The sequence below is a fragment of the Medicago truncatula genome, chromosome 1 (assembly GCF_003473485.1).
Source record: "Medicago truncatula cultivar Jemalong A17 chromosome 1, MtrunA17r5.0-ANR, whole genome shotgun sequence".
In the NCBI taxonomy this organism is placed as follows: domain Eukaryota; kingdom Viridiplantae; phylum Streptophyta; class Magnoliopsida; order Fabales; family Fabaceae; genus Medicago; species Medicago truncatula.
In genome coordinates, this window is record NC_053042.1 from 47,994,553 (window position 1) to 48,009,967 (window position 15,415).

General features: G+C 33.0%; 2 protein-coding genes across 4 annotated transcripts; one reads left to right on the plus strand and one right to left on the minus strand.

Moving 5' to 3' along the window:
• Nucleotides 1-480: 480 nt before the first annotated feature.
• Nucleotides 481-5,006, plus strand: LOC11407014 (uncharacterized). Of its 2 annotated transcripts, none has more exons than XM_024786214.2 (2): nt 481-725; nt 3,996-5,006. In XM_024786214.2, exon 2 carries the CDS (start codon nt 4,066-4,068, stop codon nt 4,618-4,620), a length of 555 nt encoding a protein of 184 aa, XP_024641982.1. In that variant the 5' UTR covers nt 481-725; nt 3,996-4,065; the 3' UTR covers nt 4,621-5,006. The 2 variants fall into 2 exon arrangements, with proteins under 2 accessions (XP_024641982.1, XP_003592080.1); XM_003592032.4 differs by having other exon boundaries at nt 4,022-5,006.
• Nucleotides 5,007-7,454: 2,448 nt separating this feature from the next.
• LOC11417846 (polypyrimidine tract-binding protein homolog 3) lies at nt 7,455-14,085 on the minus strand. 2 transcript variants are annotated; one of them, XM_003592034.4, is made up of 15 exons: nt 13,941-14,085; nt 13,304-13,371; nt 12,440-12,511; nt 12,248-12,324; nt 12,026-12,104; nt 11,608-11,731; nt 10,772-10,836; nt 10,628-10,677; nt 10,409-10,450; nt 10,265-10,316; nt 10,059-10,116; nt 9,944-9,957; nt 9,380-9,487; nt 9,160-9,303; nt 7,455-8,287 (listed from the first exon to the last, which is right to left on the minus strand). In XM_003592034.4, the coding sequence occupies exons 2-15, from the start codon at nt 13,358-13,360 to the stop codon at nt 7,898-7,900; spliced, it is 1,332 nt and encodes a 443-aa protein (XP_003592082.1). In that variant the 5' UTR covers nt 13,361-13,371; nt 13,941-14,085; the 3' UTR covers nt 7,455-7,897. The 2 variants fall into 2 exon arrangements, with proteins under 2 accessions (XP_003592082.1, XP_024641996.1); XM_024786228.2 differs by lacking the exon at nt 13,941-14,085 and adding an exon at nt 13,777-13,798.
• Nucleotides 14,086-15,415: the final 1,330 nt, after the last annotated feature.

The following is a 15,415-nucleotide window of genomic DNA, read 5'->3' on the forward strand; positions in this document are numbered from 1 at the left end:
TTGTACTAAATCTAGAATCAACCCTTGTTGATTGCATTCCTTTTTTTAACTTGAACATACTTCTATGTTCCGTGGGTTAATAGTAAATTTTGTCCCAATAATAATAATACGAGTCCAGTTAAAAATATTCTCAAGTTGAGTTAGTTTTGATCAAATCCTTTATTTTGTCCAATCAAATTTTATTTGTTTGAGTTGGTTCAAAAACTTGTAGTTTTTACGTCAAATTTGAACCAACCAATTTGATTTTTTTGAGCAGCAAATGAATTAGATGATGAGCGGATTCATGAGATATATATTTTGAAAAATTCCAAATAAATAAATGACATCATTTTAGATGTAAGTAAACTCCATTGTTTTATCTTTACTTGTGACATCTAAACCATTGAAAGAGGTGACGTGGCAAATAATATGACATGGTGGGTGATTTTAACAAATAAATATCTAGTCATCAATCAAAATAAAAAAATGGTAATAAAACCCCAAAAATAAAATTGTTAAACCCTAAAGGTAAAAGAAGAAAACTGAGGCAGCAGCAAACAAGTTGAATCAGAAACTTGAAATTGTAGCAGTGCGAAATTCATCATACACAATATGTGAAGTTGAATCAGAACAACTCTTCTTCTCTCTCGTTCCTCGCGAGTCTCTCTCCCCTTCCCCCTGGTGCTTCTCAGCTGCTGCCTGCTCACTCTCTCTCTCTTAGTTCTCACAGTCTCACTCACTCTAAGGTAACCCAATTCAATTGATTCTCCAATTGCTTGTTTTAGGTTTAGTTAGGGTTTTAAAATTCGTAATTGGAAAATTGCTTTGTAAATCTGTCATCCGTGAACATTTACTTGTGCTTTCTGATGTGAATGGCGATTAGATTAAATTATTATGCTTGGTTTGGTTAATTGGTTTCTTTTACAATTCTACTTGCAAAGTCACTATCTTATTTTATAGGATGAACAAATTTTTGGGAATTGAAATTTTGTTATGATTGGATTTGGATTTGGATTTGGAATTGGAATTGGAATTTTGTAGGTTGTATTTATTTAGATTGAAATTAGAATTTGTTATGAACCGGTGGCAGAGCCTGGAATTATATAGAGCCTGGGAAATTCACATGTGACATAATATATATAAATTCCTTTCTTCAAAAAATAAATATATATATATATATAGTCATAAATCAAAATAAAAAAGGATCGTCATATTGAGTTGTTTGAAGGATTTATCGACTGTGGCGGATCTTGAGTTATTTTCTTGGGGTGCCAAAATTCTATGAAATATATATTAAGCTGTTTGAAGAATTTATCAAAAATGTTAACTACTGTAGTGGTATAATTTACATGGAATATGGCGCTGGGGGTATGTGTTAGAATCCATCCATGGACCTTTTTTGACAAAAAAGTAAATATATAACGGAAATATAAAAAAGGGAGAAGATAGAAGAGTCGAACACGCGACATCTGGGAGAAAAAGTAACTGCTTTTCCACTGCGCTAACTGGAAAATGATATAAATAAATGCCTGATATATATATATATATATATATATATATATATATATATATATATAGAAACCTTGGGGTACGATGGGTCCCAAGGTAGATCCGCCACTGATTATCGATCGAGCCCGGGCGACCTCCCGGGGTCGCCGGATGGTGAAACCGCCCCTGTTATGAACACTTTTTTTGTTGGTTAGAATTGAAATTGGAATTTTGGAATGTTAGTTTTTAGTTACTGAATTGGAATGTATTAACTACATAGAATTGGAATGTTAATTAGTTAGAATTGAAATTGGAATTTCGGAATGTTAGTTTTTTGAAATTTTAGCCACACATATACTAAATGTCTAGATCCGCCCCTGTAAGTCTATTTTGGGTGGAATTGGATGAAATCACCTGAAATCATGAGTTGAGGGATGAGTTACTGAGTTTACGGACCGAACTTATAATTTGATACAAATTTTAGTATTTCATTATCGGAATGGGAATGGGAATGACAGCACAGAGCTCATGGTCTCCATATAACTAAATTACTTTCCTCGAAATTGCTGGTCAAAGCTTCATCTGGCCGTGGCTTCAAAAACTGCCACCTTGTTCTCTGGATTACATCAGCCATTGTTCTCTGAATAACACATAGTCCCTATTCTCTTTCTCCATTCAGGGACAGTGACGGATCTCTTTGGGAGCCCAAAGATGTGATGGCACCCCCCCTTAATTTAATTTATTTCATAAATAATAGTAGGATATTACACAAATACCCCTATTTTTAGGTTTCTCAAGTCAGTTTCTTTCTCACACTGTCTCTCTAGCATCATGTGTGCACGCCTCTCACTCCTCAGTCTCTCGCCTCCCTACCGTTCTTTCTGCCTTTGCCTGTCTGGTGCCTCTCACAGTCTCACTCAGGCATTCCCTTCCCCCACTCTTCATTTTCATAATTTCAGGTTTGTGTTTGTTTGCAATTGATACAAAAACCCCTACTTAAACTTACAAATTGGAAACTTCTATTCTATGTTGCAAGCAAAATTATAAACAAAGTAATTAAAATTACTTGAACCCTGCATTTACATGGAGTGTCTGTAGGGTTTATAAGTGGTTTGCGGTTTTGGCTCTTTTTGTTGGTTAAATGTGTTTGGGTACCTAACTAAGTGTCCGACTATTTGGTGTCTTTTAGTTGGCTGAATGTGTTTTTTGGTCAGTATCAGGTGTGGTGGGAGGGGTGAGGTGTGTTATTTTTTTTCTGTGGGGTATTACAACTTTCGATTAGTATTAGAATTTGAACTCAGTGTTTACTGTTGTGGATTCGATGTTATTTAAATTAGTGAAAAATTAATTGGTCTACGGTTTGATGCTTAAAAATTGATTGGTTAACAGTCAGTGGCTATAACAGTTTGGTGCTTTATGTTACTAGTGATTGATTTGTGCATTTATGAGGAGTAATACAATGGTTAAACATAAGAAAATGGATGCATTTTGTAAGAGGAAAGTTTCCAACAAAGATGCAAATTGTATAGCTTCAACATTGACTCTTGAAAGGAATCCTTTCGGTGATCAAACAGTTCAACTGGATGACCAAACTTGCAATATTCGAAAAAGTCACAATAGATAACTTTGATGTCAATTGTTTAGAATGTGACCCCGAAAAATGCCTCTTTGATAATTTTATTTATAATATTTTAGTTAGTACTGGTTACACGCATGTTCCAAGTTTGACCTTGCTCTTAGTCCCAATGTCTCTGTTAGTACTATGTAAACATTCAGGTTCCTTTTCTTGCCCCCTCTGTTTTCCTGTTCTGATCACGATCCAAAAATTGCAATTCTGTTGCTTAGATTTCTTTTTGCTTGGTGCGTTGGGTTCAGATATGTGCTTGCTTGAATGATTGCTATGTTGCTACATGTTGTTGGTTGGTTCTGTTCATACTTCTGGTCAGTTCTTAGTTAGCTGTGTGTTATATTTTCATACTTCTATATTTTGTCTGCTTTTTGATGGAGTAAGAATTTTGAAACTTGAGTTGTATCTATAATATGCTTGGGTATTTTTGTTGAAATAGTGTAACTTTAAAGTTTATTAGCATGTGGTAATTCGTTTGAACCCTATAATTATATAGTGGATATTTGAATCCATTGCAGATTATCTGTAATGCTTTCACGTCATTCATAAAATCCTTCTCACTTACTGTTTACTGTTTCCAATTTATCCATTTTCTTGATGGTTCATTGATAGGATTCATACGAAATCAAGTATCACTTTGATAGGGTGATATTCCTCATCATATAACAAACTTCTATGTACACCATGCGCAAAATTTACTTTGCCTTCACCATATAGTCAAAATAAAATGAAATTTTGATCATCTAATTAAATGTATCATATGTTGGACTTGGCTTATAATAATATACACATATGGTTTAGATATTCTCATTAGACTTGACTATGAGCGAGTGCTCGTTGCTTTGATGCTGTTGTATAAGGCTTTTAATGTTATTCTCTTTTATTTTCTCAAATAATGCAGTACTGAAAAGTATCACGGTTATGCAGTTTTTCTTTAAATTATCGGTAGCTGGAACACTCGAGCCAAGAACATGGCAAATCAATCAAATAATGAAAAGCAGCAAGCACCATGTTCTGAAGCACTTATCCAGAAAACTGGTGAGGATCAAGTAGCCGGCCGCTCTTCTGCTGCGGGCTTTATGGATTCATTGAAAAATCGGTATCAAAAAATCAAAGATAGCTGGAACACTCCAGCCAAGGACATGGCAAATCAACCAAATAATGAAACGCAACAAGCACCAAGTTCTGCAGCACCTATCCAGGAAACTGGTGAGGACCAAGTAGTCGGTGCCCCTCCTGCTGCGGGCTTTATGGATTCATTGGAAAATCGGTATAAAAAAATCAAAGAGCATGCAGAAACTTATCCTTATGTATGGGGTTCCTATATTCTTGTATATGGCGGCTTTGGTCTTTGGTTTGCCTATAGATATAGAAAGCTTCTTAGGACAGAGGACAGGGTACGGGCACTTCAAGCAAGACTACGTGAGATGGTTGAAAAGGATAAGATTGTTGAAGCTGAAAAATCTAGTAATTCTGCCAAAGTGGTTGAAAAGGGTTCCACATCTTCTGAGATTCCTTCCAAGTAGCCTACATTCCAACATTTGTTACCAGTTAGAAGAACCAGGTAGTCTTGTATACTGCCACTGATGTTACTTTTCTTTACCACCATGGTTGCCATTAGCTTGAAATAAGATTCATTTGGCTCCTTTATTCAACTGATCATTGGAGGAAGTCCTCAACTATATTGTGCTTTGTGGGCATTGTTAAAATTTGAGTCTCATTTTTCCTTCCAAAGTTTTGAGGGTATTATTTTACCAATCATTAGAAATACTTTACTATGTAGCTAACTACTGTTAATAAGAAGAAAAATATGTCAGATTTTTCTCTCATGCTCAGTTTTCACTTAATTGTACAATAATTATGTTACTCAATGGAGCATTACCTAATCATTACTTTATGTTGACTATTCTTACCCAATGTACACATTACATAATGCCAACATAACAAAACCATCTAATCCTTACCATGATTGACTGAATATTATTTTTCACCCTTGTTTAGTCAAGTGTCTAGATTTATTTATGGAAAGGGATACAATGGAGTGGAATAATTGAATAATAAGAGATCCCATTGTTTAGAATTTAGATTGTTGAAAATAGGATAGAATGAAATCAAACAATGCTTTCTATCTCGTTTCATTGACTACTTAATCCAAATTTATCTTTGTAACAAAATCCAAACCTGTTTACATATTTCTTTTCCAATTTGAAAGGTTTGGGGTAGGAATCATATTTTTCTTCCATTCCATCGTAAAAATATAATGGAATGGTGGTTTTTTTTTTCCTGATGAATAATGGTGGTTTACCTCGTTCTCCATTCCACTATTTGCTTTATTCCATCTTTTTTTTTTTCATTCTTCGTTAAATATTCAAATATAGTCCCACTTTCAACATATTTGTAATATAATACGGAGGCTAAATTATATACCGTAGAAAGAATGATTCAGGAGGAATAGTGGCACAATGGTTTTCGCCTAAAGTTCACTTTAAGCATACTTTGAACTTTGGCAGTTATCCCATCAATGATAAGTCAAACGAGGACCCTTATATGTACTTCAATTCAACAAAAATTCGTTATCATTCACAATCATTCTAAATTGATCATGACTACTTGAAAAAGTCTTAGAATGGTGTCCTTCCAACAAAGTGACAGATTTGAACATAAAGTAAAAAGTAAATGTAATATAGAAGCAAAGTTTCTTTTGTTTTGAAAAGAAGTTGTACAATACAATGTTACTACAAAGTGAAGGAACAAGAGTTTGTTATATGTAAAACAATTTAGGTACATTTACCTATCAACTTATACTTTTGAAATGGTCGGTTCATTCATGTGACATTAGAACCTCAATGACCAAAACAAGGTTGAGTGTGTCTGTGTAATGTATTGTCCACCATTCACTCCCAGAACATACTTTTGTATGAGGAGACATGTCAAATACAAAATCATTGTTTTCCCAAACCATTTGAGATAATTAGTTCAGAACAGAAGTATGTTCTGTGCTATAAAATATACTTTTCCATGCTAATATACTTTTCCATGTATATTACAAAATAAATTTTGGCCTTCAATTATTTACTATAAGAAGCTCCTGAACATTTTTCTTTTAGGGGAGAAGCCTCTGAACTTTGGCAGGTGGCATATGTATAGCGTGAATAAATTTTTGAACTTTTCAAGTCAAGATATGGCAAACAAGAAGCCTCATATGGACTTCAATTCAGAGGTCCAAGGCAATCTGTTATCCATCAGAACCATTCGAAATTGATCAAACATGAAAAGAGTCTTGAGCATGATGTTCTTCCAACTCAGTGATAGATTTGAATATAAAATTGACAAAACTATATCAGAAATCCTTCGATTTAATTTAAAGTTTTATACCAGCCTTCTATCATTTTTGGTATCAAGTTGGTATTTTATACATATTAAGTTAGTATTTTATATTTGAAAATGTCAACAATGTTGGATCAAGGTTATTTTCTCGTCTGTGTATTATCAAAAGTCTTCGATGACTAATCAGAAACGTAAATTATATGTTTAACTCACCAAGATGAAATACTTTTTTCCATTTGAACATAAAATAAATGTACTACAAACAAAAAAAAAATCTTTTACATTGATTGTTACACAGCTTTTTTGACGGTATGTTACTACAAAGCTGGGAAATAAGAGTCTATTATTTATAAATAATTTAAGTTCGTTTACCTTACAGTTTATGTTTTTTGAAGTAGTTGATTTATGCAATAGTAGAACATCTATATCCAATACAAGATCGAGAGTGTCAAGTGTATTATTGACATTTCAAGCACAGAGAAGACCCTCTGATTATGAGCTTGATACACAGAAAACCGGTTATACAAAGGAGAACAATTATGACTAAACTATACTTGTGTATATACCTTTATTCCAATCGAACCAGTTATACAAATTAGAACAGTTATTGACCAAATTAAATTTGATCTATTATACTTTTTATTGAACTTTTGTGTGCACAATCATTATTATAAAATATATTCAAATCAATCCACTGTTTATAATTATTTGCACCCTTATTTAAAGAGATTCTCTATACTAGAACTATAAAATATTTTTTGAAATTTTTTACTGTAAAGTTTTTAAGTTGTGAATGTTATATATCCATTACCCTATTGAGGGTTGAGCAGCCTTCAGACGGAGGGGGGAAAAAGATGTCGAGAAACATTCTGAAGGTGAGAGATCGTAGGAGAAACAAGGAACATATTCTCAATCCATTTGAAATGTAAGGAAGAAGGAAGATAGTAGGAGATGAAGAAGAGTGGTTGGATGAAGAAGAGGAAATTGTGTAGCTGCAAAAGGATGGAGTAAGACAATAGATACACTTCAGAAAGAAAGAAAAAGAGCTTCTTACTCAATTCAACTAGAAAATTTTATGGATTGAGAATACAACATAATGGCATATTTGGCCAAAATACAACAATGATTTAAAAATAAATAAAGGTGGGGAAACGAAGGCAGTGATTTCCCCTCCTTTCTATTCCTAAGACTCAACTTTCACCAATCACAAAATCTACACCCCTACTCTACATTATGTTAGTAATCTAAAGAAATAATAGAGCAATGGAGATGAGAAAAGAAATGATTAAGGGGGAAAAGTCGAAGAGTGTAAGATAATCAACAGTAAAGTAGCAAGCAAAGCCACCATTACAAGATAATGAAGAAGATCATCATCTATCTGCATATAAAAAATCCTTCCAAATTCAGAATCCTTGTCTCTACTGAGCATAACAACTGCTACTTCGGTTGTCCACGGATCCTTAACATTGTTAACGCTCATATATTCTGCAATTGAGAATAGGAGATCCGAATTACCGAGCCAGAAAGTGAGGTAGCATGCTTGCACACAAGGGCTTCAGTAGCCTGATCCTCAGTCTCAAACTGAACCAGACCTTGTTTCTTCCCATTCATCTCAAATACTTTGCTATTGACAATGGTTCCATGCTCCTCTAGAAGGGTCACAATCTCATCTTCAGTGATGTCTTGTGGGAGTGTGGACAAATGAATCATCTTCGTTGGGGAGCAGCAATAGCGGTAGTTTTTAGCAGCGTTACGATTAAAACGGTTGAGATTTGAGTTGCTGTAGTCGTGTGTGTCAGCACCTTGTGTTATGTTTGGATGCTTCGAGAAGTTGACCTCTAGTCGCTTATCAAACAACATGGCTCCCTGCATCTCAAAATTGAAAATCTTTATTACAATCTTAGAAATAGAAAAGAGGATATATGCAGATGAATTAAAATTAATTTTTAGTTTATTCAGATTTGATGGCACAAAACAATGTTGGCCATGTCAGAATATTACAACTGATTTTCATAACAGTATATTGAATGCTGACATGTCAAAAACATATTATTTAACACATGCCAAACACAACAACTAGTACTACTTTGTTAAAAAAAAAAAATCAGGTAATAAATATATCCTCCACTTATAAAATAGATCCTTCAACTGCAGTCTTATTCCACAAAATATACAAAAGGATCAAGAAAAAGAAATACCAATAAAATAAGGGAAATGCTAAAGAGTGCCCTTGGGCCATTGGTTAAGATGATAAAAATAGAAACATTGTATCGGGAAATGGTGAAAAGTGAAGAATTTAACTTTTTAAAAGTCAAAACATTGTTGAATTCAATGTAAATATACTATTTTTGGTTTCCTTAACCATTGCCCTGAGGGCACTAGTTAGCAAGACCCATAAAATAAATTAAGAAATTAATCTCAATATTTAAGTAAATGATTTACATGGATAATTTACCGAACCAGACAAAGATAAGTGTGATTTTGCTTGTGTCAGATAAAGCTTTCTTTAGTTTGATTTAAACTTTAAAGATAAACAAAACCATCAAGGAAACTTGTGATGAATTCTCAAATATGAACATCGATATTACCGACCAAAATTAAGAAAATAATTTATACAACGATAAATCCCTGGTAACAACTATAACAAATGCAGCAAACAACAATTACTTATGGAGTAAATTCATCACAAAAACCTAGTATTACAATTAAATATTCAGCAAAGTAGACATGAAACAAACCTTCAGAAAGTGTACAGCCAGTTCAGCTTGGAAACCATCTCCCATCTGGATAAGTGCATGATCTGGTTTGTTCCGTAGAAGTTTAATTCTCACAATGTTTCCATAAAGGGAGAACAAGTTGAACAGTTTGTCTTCATCAATTCTCTGAGATAAACAAATTTCGAGCTAAATAGGCTGAGATAGAGAGAAATTTTTAGATGACGACAGAGAAAGCGCTTACATCAGGATTAAGATTTGAGACAAGAAGTGTACACCTATCATTTGTCCCAGTTATTCCAGGAGGCAAACCTCCCCCAAAAGCAGCTGCAATGGCCGCAGCATTGGGCATCTACAGCTCAAAAAACAATAGTATAACAGTCTAAAAAAAAATAAGAGAATAGAACGGATCACATACATGTATGTCTACAGCCAGATTTCTAAAAAATCATACTAATAATTATCACGCGACTTATCTCAAAAGTGAAAAAATTCCATAGTCCAAGAAACAGAAACTCAAAACAAAATGCTCCCCCTTTCCCTATCAAACCCCGATTTGAAAAGCAAAATAAACTTGAAAAACAAAGCTCTAAAGTCTAAACTGAAGCTTTTCTTCGATCAACAAAAAATTCCACATATTGATTGGCTACAATCGTAAAACTTGGTGTTTTGTGCCGTTATACCTTACAAACATCGCATATTTTTAATGTTGCTTCTAATAAAATGCAAAATGATAACAACGTAATATATTCAACTGTGCCAGAATAATGTCAAACTGTGACTTCAACTTGATATGAAAAATACTCACCTGTGGATATCCGACTGGAAGGAGGGGGGAAAAAAAAAAGGACAAACATTAGTACACTAACAAATAACACAATTTGAAAACAAAATAAAGCAACCAAATCAGTTAAATTTAGCACCTGTCCTGGGTCCAGAACCCTGAACACCATACATGTTTCCTGCATCACCATATCCAAGCTGTTTCACAAATGAAAAAGAAAACGTACACATATGTCTATTAGAATGCACTTCACAAAGATCAATAAGAGGATTCAATTCATAACAGATAAATATTAAAGAGTTGATTCATAATAGATAGATAAATAAAAAGCCAAACGAAACATACTTGTGGAGGCCTGCCTTTCTGTTCTGTAGGGAGATTTGGGTTTGTGAAGTCTCTGAAAGATGAGGAACGAGTCAGCAAAAATGTGATAAGAAGATAAAACAATGATTAAGTGATTAAAAAAGAGACAAAAAGAGACTGAATCACCTTGAACGGTCATTATTATAATTCACTTGTAATTCATCAAGGCTGTAAAGAAGATTAAGTGACCATATAAGAAATTAAAGTAAATAAGAGAAAGGAAAAGGTAGAAGGTTGAGGTGTTACAAATTGGCTCAAACATAAGCATAACACAAGTTATATAAATCCACAAGCCAAGCCAAGCCAAGCCAATACACAGAAACTATTTAGACAATTTAAACCTACTTTGAGAATTGAATGTCCAGCTGACAGCAACCATCATAAATATTGCGACCCTAGAAATTTCCAAAGTTTAAATCAGTATTTAGAAACAAAACAAGAACTAACAAGTCTGGTAAAGCCCAAAACAGAAAGAAAATGTTAAAAAACCTGAAGTGCAGTTCTTGCAGTAATAGAACTCTGTTGTGATTGATACTGGATGAGAGCCTGAAAGCCTACGAAGTTGGTAAACAAGTAATAAAACAATTAGTAAAACACACAATACCTATACATGCATCAAATAAAATAAATATAATGACAAGTTTTTGTCCATATAAAATGTAATTACAGAGCAAGGGATGTATAATGCATTGAAAAAAGAAAAGCACTCCACTAAACATATATAAAAAAATAAAAATAAAACAACAGCCTTTAGAAATTCATGCATAATGCGTTGAAAAAAGAAAAGCATTTCACTAAACATAAAAAAACCAAAGCCTTTAGAAATTCATTTAGAAGTTACAACCCTTTTTCTCCTATGTGCCTATTGCATACAAACAACAACAAGTTTTATGCTACTATGAGGGTTGGCCACATGGACCAATTGACACCACTATGCTTATACTTATTCAAATATAAATGCAGCATTTGTATTTGTATCTGTAATAGTATGTTTGGAATATATGGAGGGAAAAAACCATTTGATTACAAACTTATTGTTGTTTGTATTTTATGAAATTTTATACAAATAATCAGTAAGAAGCATAATTAATTATTCAACAGTTGGATCAGTAATATCACTTTTTCTAAGTTTTTAATGGTGTAATAGTGTCCAAGTATTAATGGTGAGTGCGGGAGTGCACGAGCATGGGTGTGGGTGTGTGTGTTCGTGTATCAGACCAAATTATTGCATAACAAAATATAACCTCAATCCACTCTGTTAAAATTCAGAAAAAACTTAAAAGGGAAAGAAAGAAGAGAAAGGGAGAAATCTGAGAGAATCTGACCAGCTGACTTCTGAAATGTCACGATCTTTTCCACAGATCCATGAGGAGAAAAAACTTGATACAGTACATCCACTGTTATGGGATAGAGCACGTGATGAATTGTAACTAAGAGAATTCGGTTTGGCTGTGCATCCAGAGGGTTCCAAACAGCAGGACAGCATTGAGAAAGAGAAGAGATAGAGAGAAAGGAGAATAAATAGAGAAGTATATGATAAAGAGAAAAGGATAAATATAGAATATCAATTTTACAGACTGAACCCACTGAAATGTAACAGCCTAAGATAGCAATACAAAGATCTAGGGGAATATATCACATAAGAAATAAAAAAGTACAATCCAATTCTGCCTGCTTTTGTAAGCAATCGACAAAATTAAGTCTGCACTTTTCAGTTCTGAAATATAAACGAAAAAATCCAACCTCATCTCCTCGTCCTTGACTTTGATCTATTGTTGTTAGCTCTTGATGAGATGAAAACTGGACATAAACATTCCTCCCCCTAAAATAAAAAGATAGTCAGATTGTTCCGGAGATTTTAATATCAATTGGAAAAGATAGCATTGCAATCTCCGTATGTGAGGACAAAGATCATGATATCAAAACAATAGTCATGGAAATAATCACAAAACAAGCTAAGTGTACCTTATGCTTGGCTGAGTGTTTCCATAAAAATGTAAAGCACTAACTGCAGAAGGAACATCTTGCATTTGGATAAGTGCCTGTAAATACGGCTCACACATTGTAGTAGTGTACAAATAAATAAAAAATGAAATGGAGCACTTTTAAATTCTAAGGAAAACAAACAATCTCATTTGAAGGTGTTAAAGAGAAAACCTGATTTTTGGCACGTAACATTACAAGCTTTGTAATGACTCCAAAAGGTTGAAATAACTGAAGTAAATCATTCTGCAACCACAGTGGCAAAAGTTATAAATCTTTCAGGAATTTCTGAAACAAAGAGCTCAAATAGCATTTTAGTATATAATGTAAAGATAACCTATAATTGTAAACGAACATAATTCAAGCTATGCTAACTAAAAACTTATGAGTTCAAAGATTAATTCCAACTCCATTCTTATCCAATCATGTCGGCAGAAAGCTGCAATAGTGTGAAATAAATGCCGATCATGGTCTAAGAAAAAGTGATAAAATAAAACAAGCACACACTATGAGAGAACATACTCGGGCCATTCAGTGAAAGGACAGCACATCTAGGCATAAACACACACACACACACCAGCAAAGCAATGACATGAAGAACACGACACTATACACACACCCCAGCAAAGCACTGACATGGACATCAATCACGAAATTGACACGTTAACATGGTAATAATTAGAGAAAGTGACATAATCAAATGTAATCATGTGTATGGTGTCGGACACCAGACACGGCTTTGATTAGAAGTGTCAATGCTATAGAGATACACATAAGCACATTCAAAACAAAATATGGTCACTAATCGTAATCAATATCTAAAATAGAAAAAGTAGAACCACTAAGAAGAAATTTCTAATACAGTAATTTCCTGGTAAACAGATTCCAGGTCTACCCTTTTCATTTTGGTCAATGTCAAGTTCCCCAACAAAAAAAAACACAGCAATTGTGCCATAACATAGTAATAAAAACATCAGGTTATCAAAACAAATAGATACAGACATTCAACAATAAAGAAAGTGAGAGGCAGGGGAGTACTTCGGATATTTCGTGCCCCACATTTCGAACGTGGATGACTTTGGAAGGTTCAGCCATGATAAATTAACCTGTAAACAATTTACAGCAGATAAAAGATTAACAGAAGTTTAAACTATTTTTGTAATAATAACAACAATACTAAATGGCCAAATCACTTCAACTTTCTCCTTTTACTGGTCCAATTTATGGCTATCATTATCAACAAATTCACAAAATTCTCAAGTCTGAATCAATTTGAAAGTATGCTACTGAACTAAAGTAAAAATAGATAATTGACATGCTTGAAAAACTCTGAAACAGAGTAAAACCCCAAAAAAAGCTATAAAATAAAGAATCACTCTTTCTGATTTTGTTTGAAAACAGAATTGGTGAATTGGACTAAATAACGATCCCAACTAAATTACAATGTTAATTGAGATGAAAAATGAAATTTTTATCTCAGATTCAATCAAATTGAGATGAAATTCACATACCCAATAGTAGACCGAATCTAAGGAATATGCAAATCAAAGAACAGTAAAATTAATTAAAAATAAAAATGGAAATTTCAAATTTGAGTTCAGAGATCAAAGTTCGATGTAAATCGTAAAATCTAAAGTTAAAAAGAGAATCAGAGAGAGAGAGAGAGAGAATTTGCCTGATAGAGAAAGAGAGAGAGGGAGGGAGAAGTGAAGCACGCACGCACGCACGATGTGTTAACTTAACCAAGTCTATGTTTGTTATATGTGTTATGTTACACGTTTGTTAATATGACATAAGATGAGATTGATAGATAGATAACCTTTGTTTGAATTTAAGGCTCAAACTTTCGATATTGGTCCCCATTTTAGGGTCATCATCTCATCTCACCATAGTATAGTGTAGCAATAATTTACTTAAAAATATATATATATTTATACAACTATTTAGAGACTATTTTATGTTTCATACTCACGTTATCTCCTTCTTACTCTTTTTATTTTATTTTTCTCTCTATGTTAATTTTGACAAGTAAAAAGAGAAAAAAATAGTTGTCAAATATAATAGTTGTACAAATGTCATTACACATCTGCTTATACTTATCCATTTATTTTTTGTCTTTTTATTTGAACATTCATTAGCAACTTTATTTGCACCTACATGCTTTTGATGAAGTTTTTGGACCCAAATTTGATGTTGTAATAGTTTAACACAGTTTCATGTTGTTTTTGATATTGGTCGTTCATCTTATATTGAACGGTTAAGATTAAAAAATGCATTTTTCTAATTAAAATGATCTCAATTCTCAACCGTACACATTTAATCGGACAATTAAAATGAAAATTAAAACAACGACATCGTCTTTGTTGCGGCTGAGAACCTCTTTGAATACAGATATCATTGTGTGATCTTACATATATTATATCATTGTCTTTTTATTTGAACATTCATTTGATGAAGTTCTTGGACCCAAATTTGATGTTGTAATAGTTTAACACAGTTTCATGTAGTTTTTGATATCAGTCGTTCATCTTATATTGAACGGTTAAGCTTAAAAAATGCATTTTTTTAATTAAAATGATCTCAACCGTACACATTTAATCGGACAATTAAAATGGAAATTAAAACAACGACATCGCCTTTGTTGCGGCTGAGAACCTCTTTGAATACAGATATCATTGTGTGATCTTACATATATTATGTATTGTTCCTACCAACTGAGTTAAACTCACGAGGACAAATATCATTGAGATATAGTCATATAGGAGTGAATAGTTGTTTAGCAAGAACGTGTAAATTTATCAAATTTAATACAAAATTTGTGTAAGATTTATCCGACCAACAACATAAAAATTCTAACATGTGAAAATATTTATACAAGACATTGAAACAATGAAAATATCAAGAATGTTTTCATTGTTCACAAAAAAGCATCATCTCAAATTAACAATTTAATTTAGGAAATGAAAAACATAAATGTAAAAAACACTATGCGAACAACTAAACAATGAAAATATTATGGGAACAACTAAACCAAAATTGTAAACCTAAATGAAAAACATAATAATTTAAATAGAATCGCAATGTAAAAAAAACACTATGCGGAAGTATAAATAAATCAAAATTTTAAGAAAAAGGAATAAAACACCAAAA

Bases quoted from the DNA above. Each gene is read 5' to 3' on its own strand.
- LOC11407014 (XM_024786214.2), top strand. From the start codon at position 4,066: ATGGCAAATCAATCAAATAATGAAAAGCAGCAAGCACCATGTTCTGAA.
- LOC11417846 (XM_003592034.4), bottom strand. From the start codon at position 13,360: ATGGCTGAACCTTCCAAAGTCATCCACGTTCGAAATGTGGGGCACGAA. The intron at 11,732-12,025 runs GTTGGATTTTTT...CTGGATGCACAG, and splicing joins GTCAAGGACGAGGAGATGAG to CCAAACCGAATTCTCTTAGT. The intron at 8,288-9,159 runs GTTTGTTTCATG...TTTGAGATGCAG, and splicing joins TGGCTGTACACTTTCTGAAG to GGAGCCATGTTGTTTGATAA.